The 24,706-nt window shown below is 38.4% G+C and overlaps 1 protein-coding gene and 1 long non-coding RNA gene across 10 annotated transcripts in view; one reads left to right on the top strand and one right to left on the bottom strand.

Annotated features, from left to right (window-relative positions):
• The window catches only part of NECAB1 (N-terminal EF-hand calcium binding protein 1), an 82,713-nt gene that overhangs the window by 36,412 nt on the left and 21,595 nt on the right, over positions 1 to 24,706 (bottom strand). For 3 of the 8 annotated variants that reach the window (XM_083824796.1, XM_083824797.1, XM_083824795.1), the window contains exons 4-5: positions 16,474 to 16,499; positions 13,547 to 13,644 (exon numbers count right to left, since the gene is read on the bottom strand). In XM_083824796.1, the coding sequence (XP_083680922.1) occupies positions 13,547 to 13,644; positions 16,474 to 16,499 (124 nt within the window). Of the gene's footprint in view, positions 1 to 11,707; positions 11,854 to 13,546; positions 13,645 to 16,473; positions 16,500 to 24,706 lie in introns of those variants that run through there. The other 5 variants (XM_083824802.1, XM_083824798.1, XM_083824799.1 and 2 more) reach the window with 3 other exon arrangements.
• LOC310894558 lies at positions 9,862 to 12,962 on the top strand. 2 transcript variants are annotated; one of them, XR_014580004.1, is made up of 3 exons: positions 10,667 to 10,812; positions 11,060 to 11,494; positions 12,638 to 12,962. It is a non-coding gene; the product is annotated as an uncharacterized lncRNA (long non-coding RNA). The 2 variants fall into 2 exon arrangements; XR_014580003.1 differs by lacking the exon at positions 12,638 to 12,962 and having other exon boundaries at positions 9,862 to 10,812; positions 11,060 to 11,452.

Genomic DNA, 24,706 nt, shown 5'->3' on the forward strand with positions numbered 1-24,706 from the left:
ATGGTAATTGCTTCAAAAGCACCTTCTCTCTATTCACAATATAGGCTATTAAGCTGGTTCTTGCTGGAAGACTTCTGCTACAGAAAACTTACATGTTGAGCCACCCATGAACCATCAGAGTTACTTATGTAGCCAGGACCTTCATACTCATCTATATTTATTTCTTCTGCCTTCAAATGAATCAAATTAAAACTTCTTATTTATATTCTTCTTCTTCAATTAAAACTTCTTATTTATAAATTTTTAAAAGAGAGATACTTATGACAGATTGTCTGTCTACCTTTTGCACAAATACCTGAGACTCATAACAGTCCCGTAAAGAACATTTTGGCAACCTTTATGAGTAGTACATCTTATTATGCAACAGGAAAGCTAATTTTTTTTCCTTTTGCTAAATTTTCTGACCCCTCCACCGCAACTGATTCCAGACTCTGTTGCACCTGACAGAGATCATTCAATTTCCACAGTTTTGATTCTCTGTGGTAAGAACAACATGTGCGAATCTGTGTAGTATGAGCAGCTAAGTAAAACCCTGCAGCTGAGATCCCATTTCTTATAAGTTTTTAAATATCAACGCAATCTCACAAGGAGAGGAGGATAATCAGTGTGTCTTAAAATTCTGTGTATCCAAAAAGTAATCCTTACAGATACTTCTGTATAGCTTCCTGCTCATAGTCATGGTAAGTAAGACACCAGCATGCTGAATTACAGCTTAAATGCACATCATTTTGCAAACTGCTCAGGCAGGCCCTTGCTGGTAGGGGATGATATAAACATTAGCTATGTAATACTTGCCAACACTTGTCTGAAGTTGGCTGCTTCCTAACTCCTTCAGAAATGCTTTCCTGCATGTGAAAGCTCTTAATGGCTTTTTAATAAGACTGACTTCAGGTTTATGCATACAGCAGGAGTTAGTCCTTTTTGTTCTCATTCTGTTGTCCCTTAGTTGTATCTTTAAAGGCTTCCCTGTGGAAAAGGTCCCTGTGATCTCTGAAAATAGTTTAGGGCTACCTTTTCAGGTACACAGAGTCTTTATGAAAAGATAGGTTAGGCAAGATGCTAACATCAACTCTGGGAGTCTAGAATTATCAACGACTCTTTCATTATATTTATATTTTACCAAAATATAGGTGTTTCCAACACATCTTGCCAGTTGGGCAAATGGCTATTCAATATTTTTCTTTAATTACTGAGAGAATTAAAAAGTAAATAAATAAATAATTTCTACAGATATAATTTAAATTTCCATATAATTTTCCATCATATTTACAAACATGGTTAATTCATAGACTGAAACCAGTGGGAATATTTCTGTTGCTTTGAATGGGGTCTCTCTGTATGCCCCAATCAAAGGGTTCAACAGGCAACATCCCTTCTGCATGGATTTGATGTAACTGGGATGTTAAGGTTTGACCACCTTGCTGGTGTCCAAACTCCTACCCACTGACAGCTAACTGCTCCTAATGGTCCTCGTAAAATTCTTTTGTAAAAAAGATTACGCAAGAAGGTACTTAGCGTATATAAATCATTAACATTATCGTAATTCAAGCCATGGAGGGAAAAATTTTCAGTTACAATTCAAATTACATCTCAACTCCAATTCTTAGCAATGAGGAATTACCAGCCGTGCTTTGTTGTCACTTCACCATTCTCTTTCCTATAGAAAAAGGCTTTAATTTCCATTTTGCTAAATGGGCACTCTTACAGCATTTCACCAGATGAAAGAAGATGTTAATTTTGAATTAAGAAAAGTGTGTACCGATTTATTAAGTGCACATTACGTTAGAATCAGCTTAGCTGGCAAGCAGAGCATTTGTATTGTTAGCCTACTGCACTGCCAATTAATAACGGGACACACTGATGGCCTCTGTACGTAAACTAGAAAAATGGCCTGTTTCCTGAATGTCATTAACTGTAAATTACAGTTCATTAGCATACACATTATACCGCACAACAGTTTGGGCAGTCCAAATGAAATAAGTCTGTGTTAACATATCGCTCTGGTTGTTGGTTTTACTGATTGTGAATGAATGAGGGCAATTTTCCATATCGCCTTCATCAACAGACGACTGTGACCTTTGTGAGCAGCTAAGATATGAGTTTCTATTAATGCTAGTGAAAATACGTATAATGAGTGATTTCCCTGTGGAAAAGGTCACCGTGGTCTTTAAAATTGGCTTACAGCTACCTTAAAAGGTGCAGAAAAGGTTCTCCTTGTACAAAGGCGAAGTAGGTAAGGCTTAGGTGTCTCCTAAGGGAGTTTACATCTCAAAGCTGCTACAAGTTAAGTGACTCTCTGGATCCTCCTGAGCCCTGGTTCCAGCCCACAGCCTCATGGGTGACTTGGTGCTGCACTGACCCATTTATCAGAAAAGGAGAAAGCTGAGATGGGGAAGGAGGGGGATTACTGTGTTCATTTACTTGGGGCAAGCCAACTAAACATGGCTGGAAGAAAGAGAAAACTGAACTCATTTAGAATGGGTGGGATCTGAGGCAAAATACCCACAAGCTTACTTGTAAAGGACATCTGGCAGTCATCTAGCCCAGCCTCTGTACAGAGCAGAGCCAACTTCTAAGCTAGGCTGCTCAGGGCCGTCCAGCTGAGCTTTGAACATCTCTGCAGTTGGAGATTTTGCTATCTCTCTGCGCAGCCTGATCCAGCATTGTGACATCCTCACTGTGCAAATTATTTTCCATATGTCTAGTCAGCATTCTCCCTTCTGCAAGCTGTAGCTGTTGCCTCTTGTCCTTTTGCTATGCACCCCTGAACAATTGTGCTGCCTTCTCTACAACACCCCTTCAGGTAGTAGAATTATGTCTTCCCTCAGCCTCTTCTCCAGGCTGAACAAATTTAGTTCCCTTGGCCTCTCCTTCCTATATTGCTGTTTTACTATATATTAGTTTATGTTATATAACACTATTTTATATTTTTGTACCTTATTTGTAACACTACTTATAGCATTTATTACTGTTATATGGCTGCAGTTTTCTATTTCCTATTTTATGTGTTGTATCAACATAATTTCATAAAAAATTACTTACATGTCTTTACAGAAAACACCCCCAAGCAACTGAAAAGTTCTTATCATTGAGTCAAAATCAGTAAGGAATAATCTATTTAAATTGTCATTGGTCATAGGAGGGCAGTAGACCTGCCCTGTATGTTTAGAGCCTACGTTAATGGGATAGTGCCCCGGGTTACGATTTTAAAATGAGGATATAAAAGTAAGCAGAGTAGCTGTGCTGAAATGAAAAACAATTCATGACCTTTTCATTTCATTGTGTTGTCTTATGACTGCACACAAATGCAACTTTCACAGTATCCTCTTCATAAGAGTGAGTGAATGCATAATATGTCAAACTATTAAGTACTTTCAAATTCAATTTTAAAATGTGGCACAAATGTTACAAGTTTATTAAGGTATTATATTTCAAATAAATTGCATGTTTAAATTCTGTCTAGAGACATAACAACTTACAATGCTGATCTAAGACCAATGACATATGAATGGCCTCAAGTTGCACCAGGTGAGGTTCAGGTTGGAAATCAGGAGACATTTCTTCTCAGAAAGAGCAGTCAGGCACTGGGACGGGTTGCCCAGGGAGGTGGTGGAGTCACCGTCCCTGGGGGTGTTCATGGAAAAGTTGGACGTGGTGCTTAGGGACATGGTTTAGTGGGTGACATTGGTGGTAGGGGGATGGTTGGACCAGGTGAGCTTGGAGGTCTTTTCCAACCATATTCTATGGTTCTATGAAAAGTATCCATCAGCACAGTCTACCAGCAGTCTCACCAAAGTATCACAGCACAGTCTACCACTCTCCTTTACTGGGATTATTGAAAGGGTAATATACTCATCTTACAACAATAATATGTACAGAATTCATGCATGAATAAAAAGTAACTCTTATTTAAATCCTACTAAGACTACCAGGTAGCTGAAAGAAATGTAGCTGTGTTTCTGCTGTGTTTCATATCGGGGTAGCAGAAATATCTGTAATGTCACTGCTACTGGTAGAAAGTTGTAAGAATAGAAGTAAAGTGTCAAAGCTGTTGGGGGTTTTGATAGATATTGACAGGAAAATGATTTTTCCTGTCAGAAAAAAAGATTTTTTTTTCCTCCTGCTGTGAAGTTATTTCTATGCACTTTCACACTTTCATGCTTAAAGGCATGGTTATTAACTTAATTAATATATATATGTTTAAGACTATTTAGCATATCTCTACTATCAGGAAAATTTGAACATTGTCTCCTTCTGACCCAGTAAGTATCAAAGATCAAAAAAGATCAAAGGAGTTCCCAAGAGTTTTCATTACACTGATAAGGAGCTAGAAAGAGAGGAAAGGGGTGAATCTCTGGAATATGCTTGCACAAGTTCTTAGAATTCATTGCTTGAAGCTTTTTGAGTTAATCTGCATTTGACTTGACTCACAATAACAATCATTATATTAAATTTTTTAGATAGAAAATAGTGTGCAATGAAATTCTAAAATTTCATTTAATGATGTCCCTAGATAAAAATAGCTGTTCAGTCATAGGATTTTCTCTGCCTCCTAGCAGATATATCACTATTCTGGTGATATATTTAGCATACATATATATTTAGTACTGTCACCAACATCCCTCTCCTCAGGTGAGTTTACAAACAGCTGATAAACAGTTGAGCATACAAATTTATGTAAAAATGATCCAGACTCCAATTCTAACCCCTGGCAAGTCTGTTTCATAAGAAATTAGGGAATACAAAGAAATCAACCCATAGAATTTAGGTCATGACATCCATGGCCAAAAGAAAAGACTTCTGGATGGTTCTTTGTAGACTGCGTTTAATCAGTTTTATAGCTATTTTAGCTGGAGAAAAGAGAATATGAGAACCAACCGTGCCTGCAAATGGGAGCAATTCCTAAAAGATAAGTGCAGCAGGAGCTTAGTGACAAGTTAATTTATTACTCTGATATATTGTTGTTACCATTTTCTATCTTTGTTGAGTTTAAAAGGATTGTTGAAAAATTCCCACCAAAATTTTAACTTGCATCAAAGGCATCAGCCTTACTCCACCCTTTCAATTCTGTTTTGTTCAAAACCTTTGACAATTCTTCAGGGTTCAGACAAAAAAGTCTAGTCTTTAGGACTTAATGTTTATTCAGTATAACAAAGTTTTCTTTAGAATCCTCTCTCCTTATGTAGATGTAACTATGAACACTGCTAATATTTTAAAGGGGATATGTTTGGTCTGATATAACAGCTGAATGATGTGCCTGTGAGAAACAGAGGTGGGACTGGGAACACACCTGTAATTTCTTTGCATGAGCAGTATGTAAGGGATTTTGATCTTTATTTTTTTTTTCTAGAATTAAAAAGGAACTTTATTTATTTATTTATTTATTTATTTATTTATTTTTACTAAAATTATCTTCTTTCGTTCTTCTTTTGGCCAAAGAATTCATGCCCCCCCCCCCCCCCCGCCTTTTTTTTTTTCTCTGTGATGATGCCAGCTTCTGGGCACATAAAGCCTAATGAGTAGGCAGCCACATCTTTCACTTGCTTTCTGGCCGTCTTTCCCTTTGTCTTCTCTGTGAAAACCACAAATTTACAGAAAATCTTTCAACATTAATTCCCTGATGTGGTATTAGATAATAAATATTTTGTGATGCTTTCTGATGTGGAATTGAGAAAGTGTTCATTCTTCCTGAATCTCTCTCCTTTGTCTGTGATCTTTTAATTGATGTCTTACACCTTCTAGATAATTATGAGATTCAAAACACCTTTTAAATAGTTATAATAATCAAAATCCCTTGTCACTGTAGCAGAAGGACCTACAATATATTGCCAGTTAAACTAGTGAAATAGTTAACTGTAATTAAAAGATAACCTGAAGCAATCAGATATACAAGAAGAATTAACAGTGAACAGTTAAGAAATGCATTAGGTTGCAGTAATCTATTTTTATCAGTTGCCTTCCACTATTAAAAATAGTCATTGCATACTGCCTTATTTCCACAGCTGCTCCCTCTGTCTTGAACTTCACTTGTCTACCTTCAGTCTCTTACGTAATCTTCATCATGAAAAGATTTATCTTTCTTTGTAAAGAATAAAAGGTGCACCTTTTTGTTCTGCTTTTCGTTTCCAGTGGAATCTGGTTATTTTGTCCACTTTAAAACATCAAAATACTAGATGGCTATGGTATTTTAGACTGAAACTGACCTGAAAAAATATAGTGATGAATGTAAGGAACAAATGAACTGGATTCAAAGCTAGTACATGAATAAGCAGGATAAACTAATACCTGCCTGGCATTATTCTCAGGTAGCAGGGATGTAATACAGTTTACATTGATTCTGATAAAGGTGCATTTGCAAAAAGTGCAATTTCAAAGAGACTAAGACTATGATTCTATAAAATGTGATAATAAATTCTACTCATGGGCAAAAACTGGTGCCAGCCGATTTAACACAGATTTTGACAAAACAAAACAAAACAAAAAACAATTTGAAACTTCATTTTCACTCAGAATGTTAGACATGGAATTCTATTGTTGACATATGCTTATCTATTTTTTTTTTCACAGTTATTTTGTTTGGGATTATAATTTACATAATAGCTACTGTTACTATTACTCAAATATGCAATTAAAAAAATCAAGGTATTCTGGTTTATAATGGGTATCAACCTACAAAAGAGCAGTGATTTACATAATTACTATAAATGCACCATCAGTAACTAAATTGCATGTCCCTGTATTACTGTTTCAGCTCCTACAATCTTCTCTCTTACTTTGACTGGTTCTTATTTTTAGACTATTCAAGAAGTTTTCCAATAATAACAAGGCTACATTGATTTCCTTTGATTTTTTTTTGAGCAAAGCAGAAAAATAAATGATTTCATAGAAGCAAAGAATTAGATGTGCTGTGTCAGTCAATGAATGCAGCATCTTGTTGTTGCATAAAACACACTTCCTTTTCTACATTATTATAAGCAACGTGTAAAAAGCAGTTTGTTTCTTTTTAATGTTGGTGGGTTTGTTTTTTGTTGGTTGGTTGGTTGGTTTTGGTTTTATTTTGTTTTGTTTTTCTTTTTGTCCCAAGTGCTTGGCAGACTATTTCAGAACTTGACTTCTCTAGAGAATAGAAATTATCTTTCATTTCCATCTTTTTTTTAAAAACGTTTTGCACATTTAAATGCTTGGTATGAAGCAGTCATTTTTATTGCTGCTTAAGAGCTGTTTGCTAGCTTGCTGAGTCTGGTCCCCAGCTATCAGACAGATAATTTGGTCTCCCTCACAAAATAGTTTCAAAGGAGGGAAGAAAAGTCCCTCCAAAGAAAAGATTGTCAGACTGCGGTTTGAAAAGGAGAAAATTTGCAGCATCCCATCCCTCATTTTGTATGTTTGTCTGCCATTCCTTTCCATGTAAGTTTACAGTGCTTTTGTCTCCAAAAGAAAACCTTCATAATTGTATTTAAAGGAGAAGTGTACACTCAGAGGTCATTTCTTTCTGATTCAGTTTTGAAAAAGTATATAGCACCTGATCTGGCCAAAGTGCTTTCCAGCTTTCATCTGTGGAGGAAATTTCTTGCTGTACTTTTGAGGAAGAAAAGCAGTATAAGATATGGAATGAAAACAATGAAATAAGACAAAGAGGAAAAGATTAAGGGGGAGTTCTCCAATATTTGTTTTAAAAAAAAAAATCCTATTGTGCTGACAAGTCTGTCCAGGAGGTTGCTATTGTGTTACAGTTAGTATAGATGGCAAATGCCATCTACAGCGTGTGGGGGGTGCTCCACATTATTTAAATACTTTTTACCCCGCATTAAAACTATTTTAGAATCTGACTGAATATGTGTTATGTTGATGAGGCAGCAGTGCCTAAAGTAATATTCTCTTCTTATCTCACTTTTTATGGACTGCATGGAAATGATCAGCCTTGGGCTTAGTACAGAATAGGCTCCAATTAACACATGCTGGCTTTATTGGATTTGCATTTCAGAAAGTTATACAGGGTCAAGCTCCACTCTTACCCACTGGATGAAAGTTTCATTTTATAAGCACTGTTAACTATAAAAGCCAGTTGTAGTTTACATTTTTTAAAAATATAGAATCTATTCCATAATTTGCTCTTGGAATTAAAATATCTGATCTAATAAGTATTCCCAATATAACATAAGAAACAGCTTAGATATGCAGCTTTTTGCTGGAGGTTGGATCACTCTTACAACAGGTCTAGCGGTCTTAAGTCACTTTGGAGACAGCTCCATGAGTGATACACAGACTCTGCATTTACGAGGAAAAAGGAACAACCACATGGCCACTTAGGGCTGCTCTCCCAAGTGAGCATCTCTTTCAGGGTCAGTTGCTCTCACCACTCCCAATTTCTACTGTTTCACCAACAGGCTGATGCAAAAAGTCTGAATTTTAATTGTTACCCCAGTATGTTAAGAGTTGTGTATGTCAGGGCCATTGTCATGTCCATGGTAGAGTAATGGGTTAGGAGAGGCTCAAGCCAACAGCCATGGAAATCATGCAGAAGGAAGCATGTCCCATCCTGAAATCCACATCCACATCCATGTACAGTCACTTGGCTACCAGACAGGTATGGTTAGACTTTCAGCAGCACAGCCATATGAAATTGTCTGAAATGGCTCCTGCTTCCCTCTAAGACCTCACTGCATGGATGCCAGTGATGGGGACACATGGGGACACATGGAGACCAGGTCTGTCTGGAGAATGACCCTTTGTTCTTGGCAAGGAGGAAGGATGGAGGCAGGAGTACAGGGAAGTGTGCTTCAGCTAGTAAGAAAAAAAAAAAAAGGACTGTAGATGGGTGTTTTGACTTCTCATTACAGGAACTGTTGGACCAGGGTAAGCTGTCACCAGGTCTTCCTCTGTGTGACTTCTCCCCTGGGAAAAAATGCTTCAGAAACCTCAGAGCTATTCAGGTACCTACAATGGAGGCTGGTACCCAGAGAGGGCTTCCTGATGCTCCTGGGTCTCCTGGAGATCCTGTGTCCTATTTGCCAGGCTCATGCAGACATCCTGGACATACTGAAGAACCCAGGTTTTATAAAATATCTCTAGATGCCTCTGTTTAACCCCCTGAATACCTCTACATTGCCACCTTCATTTCATATGAAAATTATATTTTTTGTGATTAAATGAACTTTTGCATGTTCAGAGTCTAGATTAGTTCACCACCATCAGCGGGTTGCATTTGCCGTAACTATAGACTACAAGGAATACAAATGAGAGAACAAAACTTGTTCTTACTGAATAGCTGACAAATAGCAGCACTTTCATGGTGTGATAACTTATGGAAGACAGATGCTTTCATCTGTTAGTTTCTGATTTTCAGTGTTCACAAGTTGCCCATTGAAGTCAATTGAAACAGCATGTCAAGCACCTAGAAATACCTGCTCTATTTTCATCTATGTACCTCATTACTCAGTGACTGATTGTATGCTGTGAGTTGCAAAGTTTCTCTTCATAATATTTTTATGTGACTGGAATAAAAATGCAGCTTGCCAGAAGTGTTATGTTTATTTGGTTAATGGAAATGTTAAGATCAAATATTTTAATTGAATATACTTCTGTGTCTTGTTATAAAAGATGTCAGAAGGAAAAAAAAAAAAAAGAAAGAAGCCTTCCAGTGCCTCTGTAAACATTTGTTGAATCTTTAAATTTTAATATTTCCTGTACATAAGATGAAAAACAAACAAGATAAACAGAACTATCCCAGCTTGTACTTTGATCAGGAGAATATCAACCTGGCAGGTACAAGAAAAATAAGCGATACCAATGATGTCTGTCCTCACCACTCCTGGAAAAGCAACTTGTGCAGACTCTCCATCCTGAGGAGAGAAATGATGAAATATTAAATAGCACAAGTTCCTCTAAAAATCCACAGGCGCGTTACCCTTCCTTGCATAAAGATAAAACGCAAGGGATCAGCACCAAAACAGAAGGGCTACAGCTACCAGACATCCTCTAGTAAGATGTCTTTTGTATTTAAAGTATGTTGTATATTAATGTAAAGTTTGCAATTACCAATAAATAAATAAATAAATAAAATATTTTCCCTGCTAGAAGGCGTTCCTTTCTACACCTGCATTTTCTGTCTACATTTTTAGCTTAGCACCTTCTCTTCAAGCAGCAGAGCATTAGCCATTCATATACCAAGGAGGGTTTCCTGTTCTCCCATCTGATGTGCTGGCCTGTAAGTGTTTATCTCAGCAAAAAATCTGAAATTAGGATTTTTCTTCCCTCCTACTCATTGTACCACATCAAGATCTGGGAACACTCACACTTGCTTGAATAAGACTACCAAAACAGTCAGCTGCTGCTTAGTTTGATTAGGCTGGAAGGATCTGACCCCAGAACGGCAAAGAAAGCCTGATTTCAAAGTGTTTTGATATTGTTGGAAGTTTGGAATGCTTTCTCCTGCAGACGACTCAATATTTTCATTTATCAGATAGTACAGGACTGGAAGACTGGAAAAAAGTTCATTTTAGGAAAGCTGCATTGACAACCTTTTCAAATCACAGAGGTCAATAAAGTACACAGCAATTACACTCTAATTGCCTTGTAGGAGTCAGTTATCTGCTAATCTGTTGGTTCAAAAATATCTACACCTGGAAACAATTTGAAGAAACCAGGACAATTTGGTTGATCATGATTTAAAACTAAGGGTCTGTAATCAAGCCAAACTTGAATTGCTCTTTGTGGGAGATTTCTATGACTTAAGGCTGAACAGGTTGGGAATGTTTGTGAACAAAACCTGAAGTATTTATTCATCACTGCATATGATTTCCAAGACTCGTGGTGAGTTAAAAACAAACATAACCCCACAAGACAGTGTGAAGAGTCAAATCTATTTCATGTACAAAAGATCTTTTGGTGTATCCTTTTGTACTAGATTTAAGGATATGAGTCAAATAATTTCACACAATTTGGTTTTATCAAATTTAGATATATGTATGCCAAAAAGTATAGATACTTTTTTATTTTAATTTGGGGTTTTATATCTGGAATAAGGAACACTTATATATTACATTTTAATATTTTTCAGATGTTCTGATCTGCTGTTTAGCTTTTCCTTGAAGACTGACATGTCATCTTTCTCAGGGGTTTCCTTGGAAACAAGCTGAGCAGTTTATTTCAGGCTCCAGATCTGCAGCTGCCTCTAATGCAAAGTATCTACTGAGAACCAGCAATAAAAATTGGTTGGAAAGCAGAGATTTCCTATAGGAAGGACCAAGTGGTGATTGTTCATCTGGCCATGAACTGGATAAACAAAATGAATAAAATACCAAGTTGCTCCTTTCCCCCCAAGATATTTAAGACTGCCAATCTGAAATGGTACTCTCTCTGGGAAAGTTTAGCAGAGCCTGACAGAGGCACCAAGATTTCCCAAATCCATGTAAAGTCAAAGGGGACAGAAAGCAGACGGCAACCTTGAAGACTGATTTGTAGTCAGCCTCACGTCCTGCAGAGTGGAGTTCAGGTTCAGTCTGAGTTTTTACTGTCAACCAAAGGACACTGACATGTATAAATGAAAATGTTTTCTAGATATAGCCAGTATTCTGGTAAAATGTTCACCTTTTACAGCGTCTGACAGTATGCGTTACCTTTGTGTTTTATTGCTGATAATGAGATGTAGTACTGAAACCTCTATATGCCATTTATTGATTTGGGAAGGACAGTGGCCTGGACTTACCTTTTGGTTTCTAATAGGAGATAATTTGGTCCTTGGAAATTTCATCCTGGTCATTAGAAACTGAGTCAGCCACTCTAGATTTGCCATGTCTTTGTAGCTCTCAGTGTGTAGGTCTTCAGTTTGGGGCTTCTCTTCTATATAGGATTTTTCCAATTAGATTTTTGCTTAGACGATGGTAATAAATGCTCTAGTGACTTTTTTAAGGACTAATAATACCTAGTGTCTATTTAAGGAACCAGGTTGGTACAATGGCGTAGCCATGTCAAAGCTGTGTTTTGTATTAGGAGTGGAAGTCCAGCCTTTGCTTTGTGTACCAATCACTCATTTCAGAGTACTTGCTCATTTGGGCTGGGGAGTCAACTTGAGCTAGGAGCTACGTAACATCTTGTGTCCTACGGGCAATGAACATCATCTATCTGTTCTATCTAAATACACTAACTAGGTTTGGATGAACCTCCAGATCTGATTTTAGGTGGGTATGTTTTTCAGATTTTAGACCAGTAACTTCAATAAAAGCTTGGAATATTAAAGACGGGAATTTTAATAGTTGCACTGCAATGGTTTGATTAGGTACTCAGGTGTCCTGGCTTCATCTGAGATAGAGTTAATTTTCTTCCTAGTAGCTGGTATCCTGCTGTGCTTGGGATTTAAGATGAGAATAATACTGATAACATTTTCTAGTCCATTTTCTAGTCAGGCCAATGCTTACTTCTTACAACTGATCACTGGGACTCCTCTGTAATTATTTTCTGAAGTAATTCTTAAATGCTGTGCTCTATTTACTTCCAGTAGTTATCATATGATGTGTCCTGCCCTTTAGCAGCATTTTATACATGTGGCTAATCAAGCAATTGTGATTTTTGTTCCTGTTGCTGTTTTTTGAATTCTGTGTAGCTTGCGTGAACTAATCTGTTCCTCTTTATCGTCCAGCTCAACGAGGCAGAGTCAGTGCGCATTCACTTCATTAAGGATGGAAGATGCACAGTGTGAACTGAGAGACATTCAGCTCACTGGCTAAAGCTCTAAATAAACAAGCTACACTTCCAGGGGTTTATTTCGGCAGTTCATGTAAAATGTATGAGTGCTGTACTCTTGCAAATGCCTGAATGCCAAAGATAACAGCTTCGCTAGAGAAGCGCAACTTTCTCCCCATTGATTGCTGTTTGACTGAAGGATACAGACTTTTTCCCCCATGGGATCTCACCAAATACTTAGGCTAAAATTTTTAGGCTGTTGGCGGCTTGCCTTCCAGTCAGTAGCCCTGTGGTGAGGGTAGACAAGGAAAAAGAGCATATTACCAGACCTCTTTATGTACTTGTGATGCCTGGGATGCAGGCATGAGCAGGTATGACTGCAGTGAATTGAGCTACCACAGTCCTTTTAAATCTTTTTAAACTATACTAGAGTCTATATTTAACAATAACACTAATACAATGCCCCAGTATGTCTCCAGAAGATACTTGCCTACCTAATTTAATGTCAGTCAGTAGCGTAGTTTGGTATTTGAATTTTTTACTGATGTTTTTTATTTCAAATTCAGACTATTTTCAAAAGTTGATAATACTTTCCCAAATTTGGCCTGGGACAGGGAACCCTCTCTGGATACTACAATATGAAGAACATCCTTCTGATAATTCACAATTTTGCTTATATCCAAACTGTACTTTACAGCTGTGATACTTGACTGTTTTGACAAGCCTTTTCCTCCTGGACTTTCGCTACAAAACCAAGTATACGTGGAAGAACTTAAATATGAATTAGCAACTTTGTCTAGATAAAAAAAAAATTGGATACATATTCAACTAAACAAAAAGAAAAGACCTTACAACTGTTACCTACCTTCTTTGTTTTGTCCATTGCCTTCAGTATGGTAATGTTTAAGTCTTCCAAGACAGATAGAACATTTTCATACTCTCCTAAGTGCTGCGAAAAATATTCTGAAAGAAGAAGAAACCCAAGTCACCTACTCATGACCTGAAAAACTGATACTTCCTTAAATATCAATTTAATGAATTCTAAAATCAGTTATAATTTTACTATTACCTATCTAAAAATATACATTGAGCAAGACTTACAATGAAAGAGATGATTTTACTTTGAAATTTTGTTAATATTTCCCTCAAAACCATTCCTGGAGTACTTAAAAAAAAATCAAAAAAATCAGTGCTTCAAAACATTTCCTTTCAATAGATGAATTGCAAAAATTGACAAAGATTAAAGTATCAGTTTGAGAGCTGAAATAGACCTATTTCCAAAAAGTCTACATTTTATTTCTAAAATGGATTTTTAGTTTAGAAATCTACTTATAGTTACTAGAAGGAAATTAAGTTTCCATGTATATGTACTAAATCTCATTATATTCACATTATTACAAAAATGAATAACTCTGCTAAAGCCCTTAGAGGAGATGAGATCAAGCCAGGGCTGTTGTGAGTTGGAGTCAGCTGAGACCAGTTGTTTTTCTCTGAGAAGTGAAGAGACTGAGTTGTTCAGTTAAGCTTCTGGCCCCAGTTACTGTGAGTATATTTTCAGTAAATATGATGCATACAAAATATTTTTTATCAAAAACTGTGGAAATAACATAAATTGTAGAATATCCTTGTATACCTGTTCAAATTAAAGGATATTTTATCAGAAAGAGACAATATCAAATCATAGGACATAAATCAAGAATAGAACACATGCAAAACTGTGTAAAAGTTGTATTTACTAATGTCCTACTTATATTTGTGTCTGACTAAAATATCATAAAAGAAAATACAATTACCATTTTATCAATAGGCTTTAGAGATTCCACTATGTAAATTAAAAAGCTTTTAAAAAGGCACACAAACACTAAGTAGGTCTGTTTGATGTTTATGGAGTAGATCAGGGTCAATGGAACATACTGTCAGATGGTTAATATTGTGTGGAAAAAGAGATTTATGTTAATACAAGGAATCTACTAGCCAAGAGAGGTGGCCAATGTTGTCTGTAAACACAGGTAATATTAAACCAAAGAGCGTGAGAAAGGAGGAAGGTTGGTATGACACCTGTGAGGCATCTCAGAAGGATCCAAACCAGGAAGGTAGCTCAGAGGCAGGGGGTTACACTGAGAGGAAGCAAACCTCATTTGGTCAGTGTGGAGTGAAATACAGCAGAGGGAGGCACAGGAGGGAAAATGTAAGAAAAAAAGAAAGAAAACCATGCTAAAGCTAGTGATTGTGTCAAGTGAGGCATTTAGACATAGAATGTCTAGACAAAGATGAAAAATAACGTCTAAATGACAGACAGGAAGAGCAAGCTTAGATGGGAGCTTTTTGAAATAATAAATAGCAATACTTTGAGGCTTTTAAGGGGTTTGAGTGTTTCTCTAGGGAGTCATGAAAGCATGAGGTTTCAAGAATACTGGTGACAAAAGCTGGTACTGCCGAGTGGTTGAATGAAATGATTTAGGGAGAAAATGTGTTGTGCATTAGTATCCTGGAAATGAATCTTCATTTTGGAGGAGCTATGGAGATAAGTCAGAGGAAGCTGGAGACTAAATACGTGTTGGGTAAACTCAATACCAGATTCACAAATGAGAAACACCCTAGTGGCAACCTGTGAAAGACTTACAAGGAAGCTAAAGAGCTCAGATATCAAGAGGACTGCTGAAGCTGCACATCTTTAATCAAAACAGACAGAAAACTAAGTCAACGCTGGGCTGAGACCCTGCCAAACCCTCTGGTGAACTGGTGGGATTGGGCTGTGTGGGGTGGTGGTACTGAGCATGCCTCCAGTGGGGGGAAAAAAAAAATTAAAAAAAAAAATCCCCAAATCTGTAAATCATTTGTGGGAAAAAAGCCATGTTATTCCTTGGCCAGGCTTGGCTAATTTTGGTCAGATTCTCAGCTAGCAGAAGTCATCACAGCCCAATTCACTTTGTCAAAGTCATTCTATATTTGTAAGCCACACAATGAGATGCCTCTCAGTACAGTAGGTTCTTGAGCGTGAGCAGAGTCACCTCATGGGCAAGTAAATGGGCTAGCACTCAAATCTACAGCGTTTTTAGCTTTTGAAAGTCTTCAGTATTATTGACCTTGGGAAAATTCAACAGGCCACTATTTGCCACTTTCCCCAGAAATAGGCTGCTTTTGACAAGTATGACTTTTTTTGACATTTTGTGGGAGGACTTGCAGAAATTTTCTGTGAATTCTTCCCTGCTGCAAGCAGAGCCCCTAAATCAGGGGCCGTAAAACCAGGGGGAAAGCAAGCAGGGTCTCAGGGAAAAAGCTTCGTGTCTCACAGCCTGGAACAGGGCACAGAGGTAGGTCAGTGGGCCAAACGGGGGGTCAGTCAAACTGCTGTTCTTACTGAACCGAGCCGGAAGAAAGTTCATTACTTTCCTCCAGTTGGATAGCAATATGAAAATCTTTTTCAAAATTACCAAAACACTCCTACCTTTGAAAGCAATGAACTAACTTGAAAAAAATATCTCATATGAATGGGAAACAAGGGTACCTGTCTTTTCATCAGAACAGAGAAAGATATTTTTAAAGCTCAGAAAATGTGAAGCATGGATACAGAAAAAATATTTTCAAGGTAATATCTGCTTCTAATGGATGACAGTCTGAAAAATTATAAACCGTCTGCATTCTTCCAGTGTAGTTCTTTCAGTGTAATTTAAATATTTTCTGTCTGAGCTACAAAGGTTAAACAGAAAAAAGTATCATAACACATGGTGTGTTCACTTGCACAGGGCTGCTGCTGGTGTAGATTATGTTCTTGCTCAGCAAGGAACTTACCACAGAGCTCTTCTGTGTCAAGATTGCTGGAAAGATAAGAAGATAGATAGAGGGTTAATGAGCAAAGTAATGGTTTTTGTTGCATCACCAGAAATTGTTTTTGTTTTTTCCCCCCACCTGCACTCCTCTTCTGTGTCTGTCATGCTGGACAGCACAGCCCAGATTGCTCAGCCCTCCATGCTAAACGAGGGAAAACCCAATGTCTTTCTCCTATTTGCATTCCTCACCAGGCAATAGTCCTCCATGAGATGGAGTACAACAGAAGGACAGAAACAGACACAGCCCCTCAGCACAAAATATTACTAAGTCTTTCTGGCCATACAAAACAGTTTCACCAGTAGTAACTGCAACAAAATGTAGCAGCGAAATTAATGACATAAAAATAATAGTTGTATTGCCATATTGCTAGGAAATACATATAAATATGTAATATAAATACATAAATGTATGCAAGTATTCTATAAAATTCAAAATTGTTTATTTTACATAGATTTCATCCTGATCAACTTTTAAGCGGTTTTTCTCTCTCAGGTTTTAACAGTCCAAAGATAAACCGTCTGACCTACAGCTCAATTCTGACAGTTATCATATTGACTTTTTTCCCAGGGAGGAGAAGCTGATTATTAAAGAAACTTAAAAGCATGAATGTCCTTTCTGAATCTTGCTGATGGGTGAATATTGAACGGCTGATTGCACTTAGGATTTTTTCACTTATCTTTTTAATGGGATTTTTTTATTGACCTTTAATAAAATGATGACACAGTATTATCTTAAAGTCAATTTCTCCAATGTCAACTTTCATGTATTTGGCTTTTATTCAGGAGAAAGACAGAAACAGACAAAAATTGCAGGATCCTGGGTTCTTACAAACTTGCATAGTCAGGGCTATAAAAACTTCTGAGCATTTTTAATTGATGAAGTAAATGAACCTTTCAAAAAACTTTTATTAACTAATGGTCATCTGAACTGAATTTGTATGGGCCAAGTGGAATGGCTACAAATGAGTCTTGCATTTGTTTTTTCCAATGACCTTGGTGGCAGGTATAGTGAAATTCATCGTCTTTAAGAATCAGTGCTGAAGCTGGGGAACTTAACTTAGGTCAGCAAACTATCTGATGGAAGAAGTGTCTACAAATCCTTAAAGCTGTTCACCACGGATCACTATGGCATCAATGATCAACCAAACTGCAATCACTTCCAGAACTCAGCAGTCCTTTCTGAAACACCCCAGATGTTCACTCCTCAAATGCAGACTGAGACAGTGAAATTTGGAAAAATACCTGAGTCAAAAAACAGCAGCAAAATGCTATGATATTACATGACAGGTTGTTATGTTTCATACATTTTGTTCATTGTCTCAATATTTTCTGCCTTTTCACATCTTCTGCCCTAATGACTTCTCTTTGTACACAACATTTCTGAATTTTCTAATTTGCATCCTGATAGCTGAGTTTCAAACAACTTTTAACATTGTTAGCCAGTCAAATTTGCTCTCTGTTTTCAAATTTCATATTGAAATCCATTCTGGTCCTACTTATTCTGCACTATCCTCAGCAGTGTGGTAGTGGTATAGCACCACGATATGGCTCAGAGGCTTTCAGCATTGCTGTCATCGGAACATCTCTGTTAGTTCCATTGACAAAGGCGATGCAGCTGCAAAATGGACTACGACTGAAAATGGAAATGTATTTAGATGCTGGATTGGTTTTCATTTAGAATTGGGCACCTGAATAATTACAAAATTACTGTCCAAAGTGATTTGTGCAACGGCCTTCAGGAAGTCTGTGACAGTACATAGAAATGACAAAAAGAGCATGGATTTCACTCTAGCGAACTCTCTGTATTTCCTTTTCTATTATAAATACCCTTTGAAGCTCCATTGTTCTTGGCATCCTGTTTGAAGGGGATGCTGTTCTAGGCAGGGACACTATAATTTTGTCTGCCACTGATTATTTCATTCTTTCAGAAATAATAACATGTTTCTTCAAGCAACACAGTTGTGAACAAACCCAGGCATTCTTTTTCTGCACACAAACAACTTTGAGCACCCTGCAGGATGCTACAGAAGCAATTAAATAAGTTTGGAATATATTTAATAGTACAGGAGTGAGGTACACACCAAGGGGCTGTTTCTGCAGCTCAGTACTAGCAGTGGGCACCTGTTCGTCACTTCAGTGAGTATGTATGCCAAGGATGCTTCTGCTTAGACCTATAATCTGGCAGTTCTGAACATGTAATTTGCAATATTTGCTGGATGACTCACATCCAGGCTCCAGCACTCCACTCTTGATAAGCACCCAAAGCACAGGGTGCAGCCAAATGCATTCACGTCATGTCAGCACAATCATTTTTGTAAACCTCTGTTCTCAATTTGCTTTCTGTCTACTAAATGCGGTCCTTTTACGTGCCTGCCTTTTGTCTACAATGCTCCCTACTTAACAACATGAACACTTCTTAAGGGACATATGCCACTGACTGACTGCAAGGTTGATGTTACCTGTAGCTCTGTGGCAGACAGGTAAGCAAGTTCACTTGAGTGAACTGTGGGCTAAGTGCCTGTTTGTGGTACCTCTGGAAGGAGCCCCACACGTAGGCATGCAAAGCAGCTGTGGGCACTCCTGGGTTCTGCCCACATCGGTCAGCCATGGGGTGGGACCAGCCAAAGTGGGAAGGTCAAAGCTGCTCAACTCATCCACCGATGTGAACCCAGTGATCCACAGCTCCAGCAGCTGACCTGACACATACTGACCCTGGCATGAAAGGCACCTCTAGGCAGAGGTACCAGGAGATCTGCATGTTTTCCCTGGGCCATGAGAGGCGTCACTGCCATCTCTTCAGCACAGGAATGATACGCAGTGTGCACTCTGTCATCTAAAGCAGTGATATTATTGAAGAATCCAATACTATAGGAAAGATTTTATGAACTAACTTCATTTAGGAAATTCATTGCTACTACTGTCATAGTTGGAGAAGGATAAAACTTTCTTCTTCAAGTCTACTCTCAAGACTGAGAAGGATTGATTTCAGAGGCTTGAACCAACCCTTTTTTTGGTCCCATTTGCATGTCTCTGATAAATTTGGTTTCAGGGAGGAAAGTTGGAGGCTGGCATCTCCTATTGTTAAGTAGAGGCATATAATTTGTGAATGAAAGGAATGAAATGTTACTTAGACAGCGCAAGGGCAGCTAAACAATCATCTGTGGACACTCTCAGCCAAAAAGCTGTAAGCTCTTTGCAGGTCTTGCATCCCATTCTGCTTCAAGTCAGCCAAATGAGATAAGTGCTCCAACACTACAGAGTGTTGTGCAAAGGCTTAGAATATGTGCCCTTCCATTTTAAGGATATGCTGCTTCACAGCTCCTTTACAATATCAAGGACTTTTTTTTGCTCAGGTTTGCTCAAGGTCTCTTATCAGTGGAGGCAAAACTATCTTCTGCCATTAGCAGGACGAGGCATTGGCCTCTTGCCACAGAAAAGGGAGAAGAGGAAGAAGGGGCGAAATGGGGCAGAGCTCCTGGGGTTGATCCCTGGGAAGCCAAACTTTTCACTTCTGCAAGGACACTGCTGCTCTTCACTCCAGGGCTAACAGGACCATACACCTTCTGTCCTTTCAAACACAGCAGCCAGCTTGGCTTTCACAGCTCTGACTCGGGCAGTGGAGCTGATGGCTGTTTTACTGCCCCATATTTTTCTGTACTAAATAATTATCTAGTTTGCTTTTACTTAGCTCCAGACCAAGCGATAACTTCAGAGTTGTCACTTAATGCTCTGCATGTGGCAGGACTACAGGAGAGAATAAAGTTTTTTTTCCTGACAAAACTCAACTAAAAATACCCTAGTCCTTTGCATTAGTCCAGGATACAATGAACTTGTCTAGCCACCTTAATGATCCTAGCCTCTGATCCTAATACTAATGATCCTGATACTAGCCTTTGATCCTAATACTAACAATCCTAGTATCTCCATTTTTAAAAGAGTTTTAATAATACCGTTAAAAGTTGTTGTTACTAAAATCTGTAAAGAACTGTGCAAGGGATGATTTTTTTAACAGATTCTCAGTCACACAGACCTAAACAGGGAGATGAGAAGCACCATCATGGTGGCTTTTTTGCCACAAACTAGGCAAATTTTAGAGTTGTCACCCTTCAGTAGGTGAAAATGATGTTTCAACTTTTGGTTTTGTTGCAAAATGATTTTTTTTATTTTTATTTTTTTAACTGAGATTCAACAATTCATTGTTACCCAAAACATAATGTTCCATATTGGTTTATTAAAGTGTTTGTAAATGCATGTGTTGATAGAGATACTAAACTGCTGTGATTCTCTGGGAAACTTGGATTTGTGGAAGAGACCAGGCCCTCAAACTACACCTACAATTAAGCAATGAGCTCAATTCTAAGACACTAATGCTGTCTTCTGAAGAACTGATGTGAAATGAAGCATTCTAGGTCAGCTCCATTTAGGTCAGTGCAATTGAAACTATTCATTACATTTTGATTTTCCCGGTGTGAGTGAGTCTCTTATTTTCTGCAGAAAACTGATTTTTACATTAAAAATAACCATTCATATGAAAAATTTACAAGCAAATCTATTTGCAGCTTTTCTGTCTGACCGGAGGATATGTGTTAATGTCAGAACTGTGTAAGTCATTCTCATTAAACTTATTTTGTTCAGTCATGAAATACTAAACTGTATCAGCTCCTTCTGAACAGTATCTTTCCTTCTTATCTGTACTTCATTTTCAGGTTGATTTCTGTAGCTACTGTCTTGAAAATTATGAGAATTAGAGCCAATACCTGCAATTATCTCTCTTAAATAGTAGCAAACACACCTTCCTCATATCAGTGCTGAACCACGTAAAGATCTAGCTTTAAAAGATGGTCAGAAAATGATGTATTGTTTCCTCCTACATTTTTCTTTCTCATGGAATAATTCTTTTTTGGCAAAAATACTTTTCACTCTCTTGCAGTTCATGTAATTATAGAGTTTGTCTGTATCTCATGCTGTTTTTTAATAAATCTTTTTTGTTTCCTGATTGTATTTCCAAATTAATTATTTTTTTTTCTGTGTACTTGCATTGGACAGTGATAAATCATCAACAGCATGAGACCAAAATATGCCTCTCAAGTGAAACGAAAGCACATTATCCAAGGGACAGATAATTACTATCCTTAGACTACTGTCAAATTACTGAGGACTCGTCATTATCATCTTTACAACCAGAGTCCTGAAGGAAGCTCTATGGTCCCATACAGCATGCATTTCCTCATAGTTACACTATTCAGTACGGGGTTGTAGGCTAGTGCAGGTGGAATGGTTCCCATGGCTGCAAGGATAATGCTAACCAACACCTCCATCTCAGGCATCAGGTCGGCATCCTTTTGGAATGTGCTGTTAGAGCAGACAGTCTCAGCACTTCTCTTTTGCCTCAGTGAAGGAAGCAGGGCTCTGCTAATGAAGACCTGGACAGGAGGAGGGAGGAGGATTCGCTTTGGGGCTCAGAGTCCTAAGTGTAGACATCCACATGTGCAGTGTGTGTCACAGAATCATAGAATCATTAAGGTTGGAAAAGACCTCCAGGATCACCTGGTCCAGCTGTTCCCCTACCACCAATGTCACCCACTGAACCATGTCCCTAAGCACCACGTCCAATCTTTCCTTGAACACCCCCAGGGACGGTGCCCCACCACCTCCCTGGGCAACCCGTTCCAAAGCCTGACTGCTCTTTCTGAGAAGAAACGTCTCCTCATTTCTAACGTAACCCCCCCCCCCGGTGCTAGTCCTATCTACTAGTCCTATCACTAGTTACCTGTGAGAAGAGGCCGACCCCCAGCTCCCCACACCTTCCTTTCAGGCTGTTGCAGAGAGCAATAAGGTCTCCCCTGAGCCTCCTCTTCCTCAGACTAAACAACCCCAGTTCCCTCAGCCACTCTCAGGACTTGTGTGCCAGGCCCTTCACCAGCTTCATAGCCCTTCTCTGGACATGCTTCAGGGCCTCGATGTCTTTCTTGCAGTGAGGGGCCCAAAGCTGAAAACAGCACTCAAGGTGCAGCCTCACCAGAGCTGAGTACAGGGGGATGATCACCTCCCTGGTCCTGCTGGCTGCACTATTCCTGATACAAGTATCCAACCTACCCTGCTATGCAAAGGAGCCCTGGTGTATTCAATGGAGTGGGGGATTTTCAGCATACCAGCCAGAAGGAGCTTGATTAATTGGACATAGTGCAGGCACCTGACGTTGTTTCAGATGCTCCAGCATCTTTCCCTCACCATTCACGTCCAAGTGCACCTTCGGTGTCATCCTGTCTGCCTTGAGCTGGTGTCTCAGGCTGACTGTGAGGTAGACTCAGGCACTCTGCTGACACATACACACGCAAGTGTTCATAAGAGCAAGTCCCACCTTACATGTGCAGTGTGATGGACTCTTTCAAATGCCCAGCATCTGCTGGGAGCTGTTGGTGGCCAAAGCTCTCAGGCCCTCACCAAACTTGTCTCTGGCTTGTGAGTATTTTATCTTCTTTAACTTGTGGCACACACAAAGGCTTAATGCAATACCTGCCTTCAGGAGGTTTTGTGTGCCCCAGGTCTGCCTCAATAGTCCTAGCACACCTTGTAACTGAGATCCTGGCTGAGGACTTAATTTTGCCAATGAGAAAAGTGAGAAAAACAAGTTTGATTCCCCACTGATTCATATGAGTCAGTAATCAGCGAAGCATTTATCGCACTATCTCTCCAGCAGTGCTGCAGACTGAATCCCCTCGAGATCTTCTGCATATCTCTTAGTTTGTAGCTTTGCCAAATATTCTCATTATCTTCTGACACCTTTTCCCTGAGGATGCCATTATGCAAAAAACAATTTCTATGAAAGTTATGAGTGGGGGGAGGGAAAGGAGAAGGGTAAGAGCAAAATGGAGATGTACATTTGCAAAGACTGTTAAAACCTGTTCACTGAGCCATTAACCATTTCAAGGATTCTTGCTCTGCTGAAACACGGACTCGCCACAGCTGAGAGAATTTATCAGGGGCAGATTTACGAAGGAAATGAGCTGTAAAAGCACTCACCCCACTAACCCCAAATTTCAAAATTCTCCTGCTTAATTCTAAACATGTATAAAAAGATCTGTGATGCTAATACTTTCCTCTGCTTTAAGGACAATAATATAGGTAAACAAAACAGCTGTACTTCTGCAGAATTACCTCCTCTGAAGCTGAACTGTGCTGCAATACTCTCTTGCATAATCAAGCTGCTTAGTGTTCAGTAAAGGTAGATGTGAATTCCAGTTAATGCAATTTATTAATTGTTGAGAGCATGCTAAGCCCACAAGTAAGGATTTTCTGAGTTGGGATAATTGTGTTTAAACAGCTTCTTCAGCAGTACTACAACCCCCAGGTAGCTGCACTGAGCATACACATGCATTGGATTTAGAAAACAGATGGGAGCTCATAGAAGTATTAAAATATAAACTAGGTAGTAGAAGCAATGCACACATTACTGAAGTACTTCAAATATCAAGTTTACAATAAAAATACCACTTATTTTCCTGATGCAGAAGGAAGAAGATCTTCGGATCTGAGTTTGGTATTTAGTATTATATATTTATTATTCAGTATTGGCATTTAGTAATAGGTATTTACTATTATTTGGTGATATAGTGATTCAAAAGGGCCAAGAAACAAAAGAACAACTGAAATGTCACCAAAAATATTATTTAATATTTCAAAGTTGAAAGTCAGCAAAAGCCAGTCACATTCAATGATTCTTCATCCTAATTAATCTGTAAAATATTCTTGTGCTCCAATTTGCTCCTAAGTATAGTACTTAGGAGAATATGTAAGAACCACAATACTTAAGGTGGCAAGACAACTCCACTCTTCTCTTGTCAGCTTTATACTTCCCAAATATTGCCTTTGTAATTTTTGTAAAGATAAAATGTCTCTTATAGTTAACATCACCAGCTTGCTTTCCCCATCTTCAGATAGTTTTGAGCATCAGTCTCTGATAGCCTTTGGCTTGAGATGTATCTAGTCATTTATGCTTCTGCCATGACAGTACAAACTGAAACCCAGTCAAAATGAACATTTCATGGTCATTTGATAGAGGAGTTAAAAAAAACAGAATGCTGCAAGACAGCAGAACATGTGGGTATTCGGCTTCAAAATTTCTCAAGCTATGGCCTTCGGAGCACATCCTCCATGAGCTGCCTGGTGTCACCCTCCTTGTCAGCCCTGAAAAA

The sequence above is a fragment of the Anser anser genome (assembly GCF_964211835.1).
Source record: "Anser anser genome assembly, chromosome: 2".
In the NCBI taxonomy this organism is placed as follows: Eukaryota; Metazoa; Chordata; class Aves; order Anseriformes; family Anatidae; genus Anser; species Anser anser.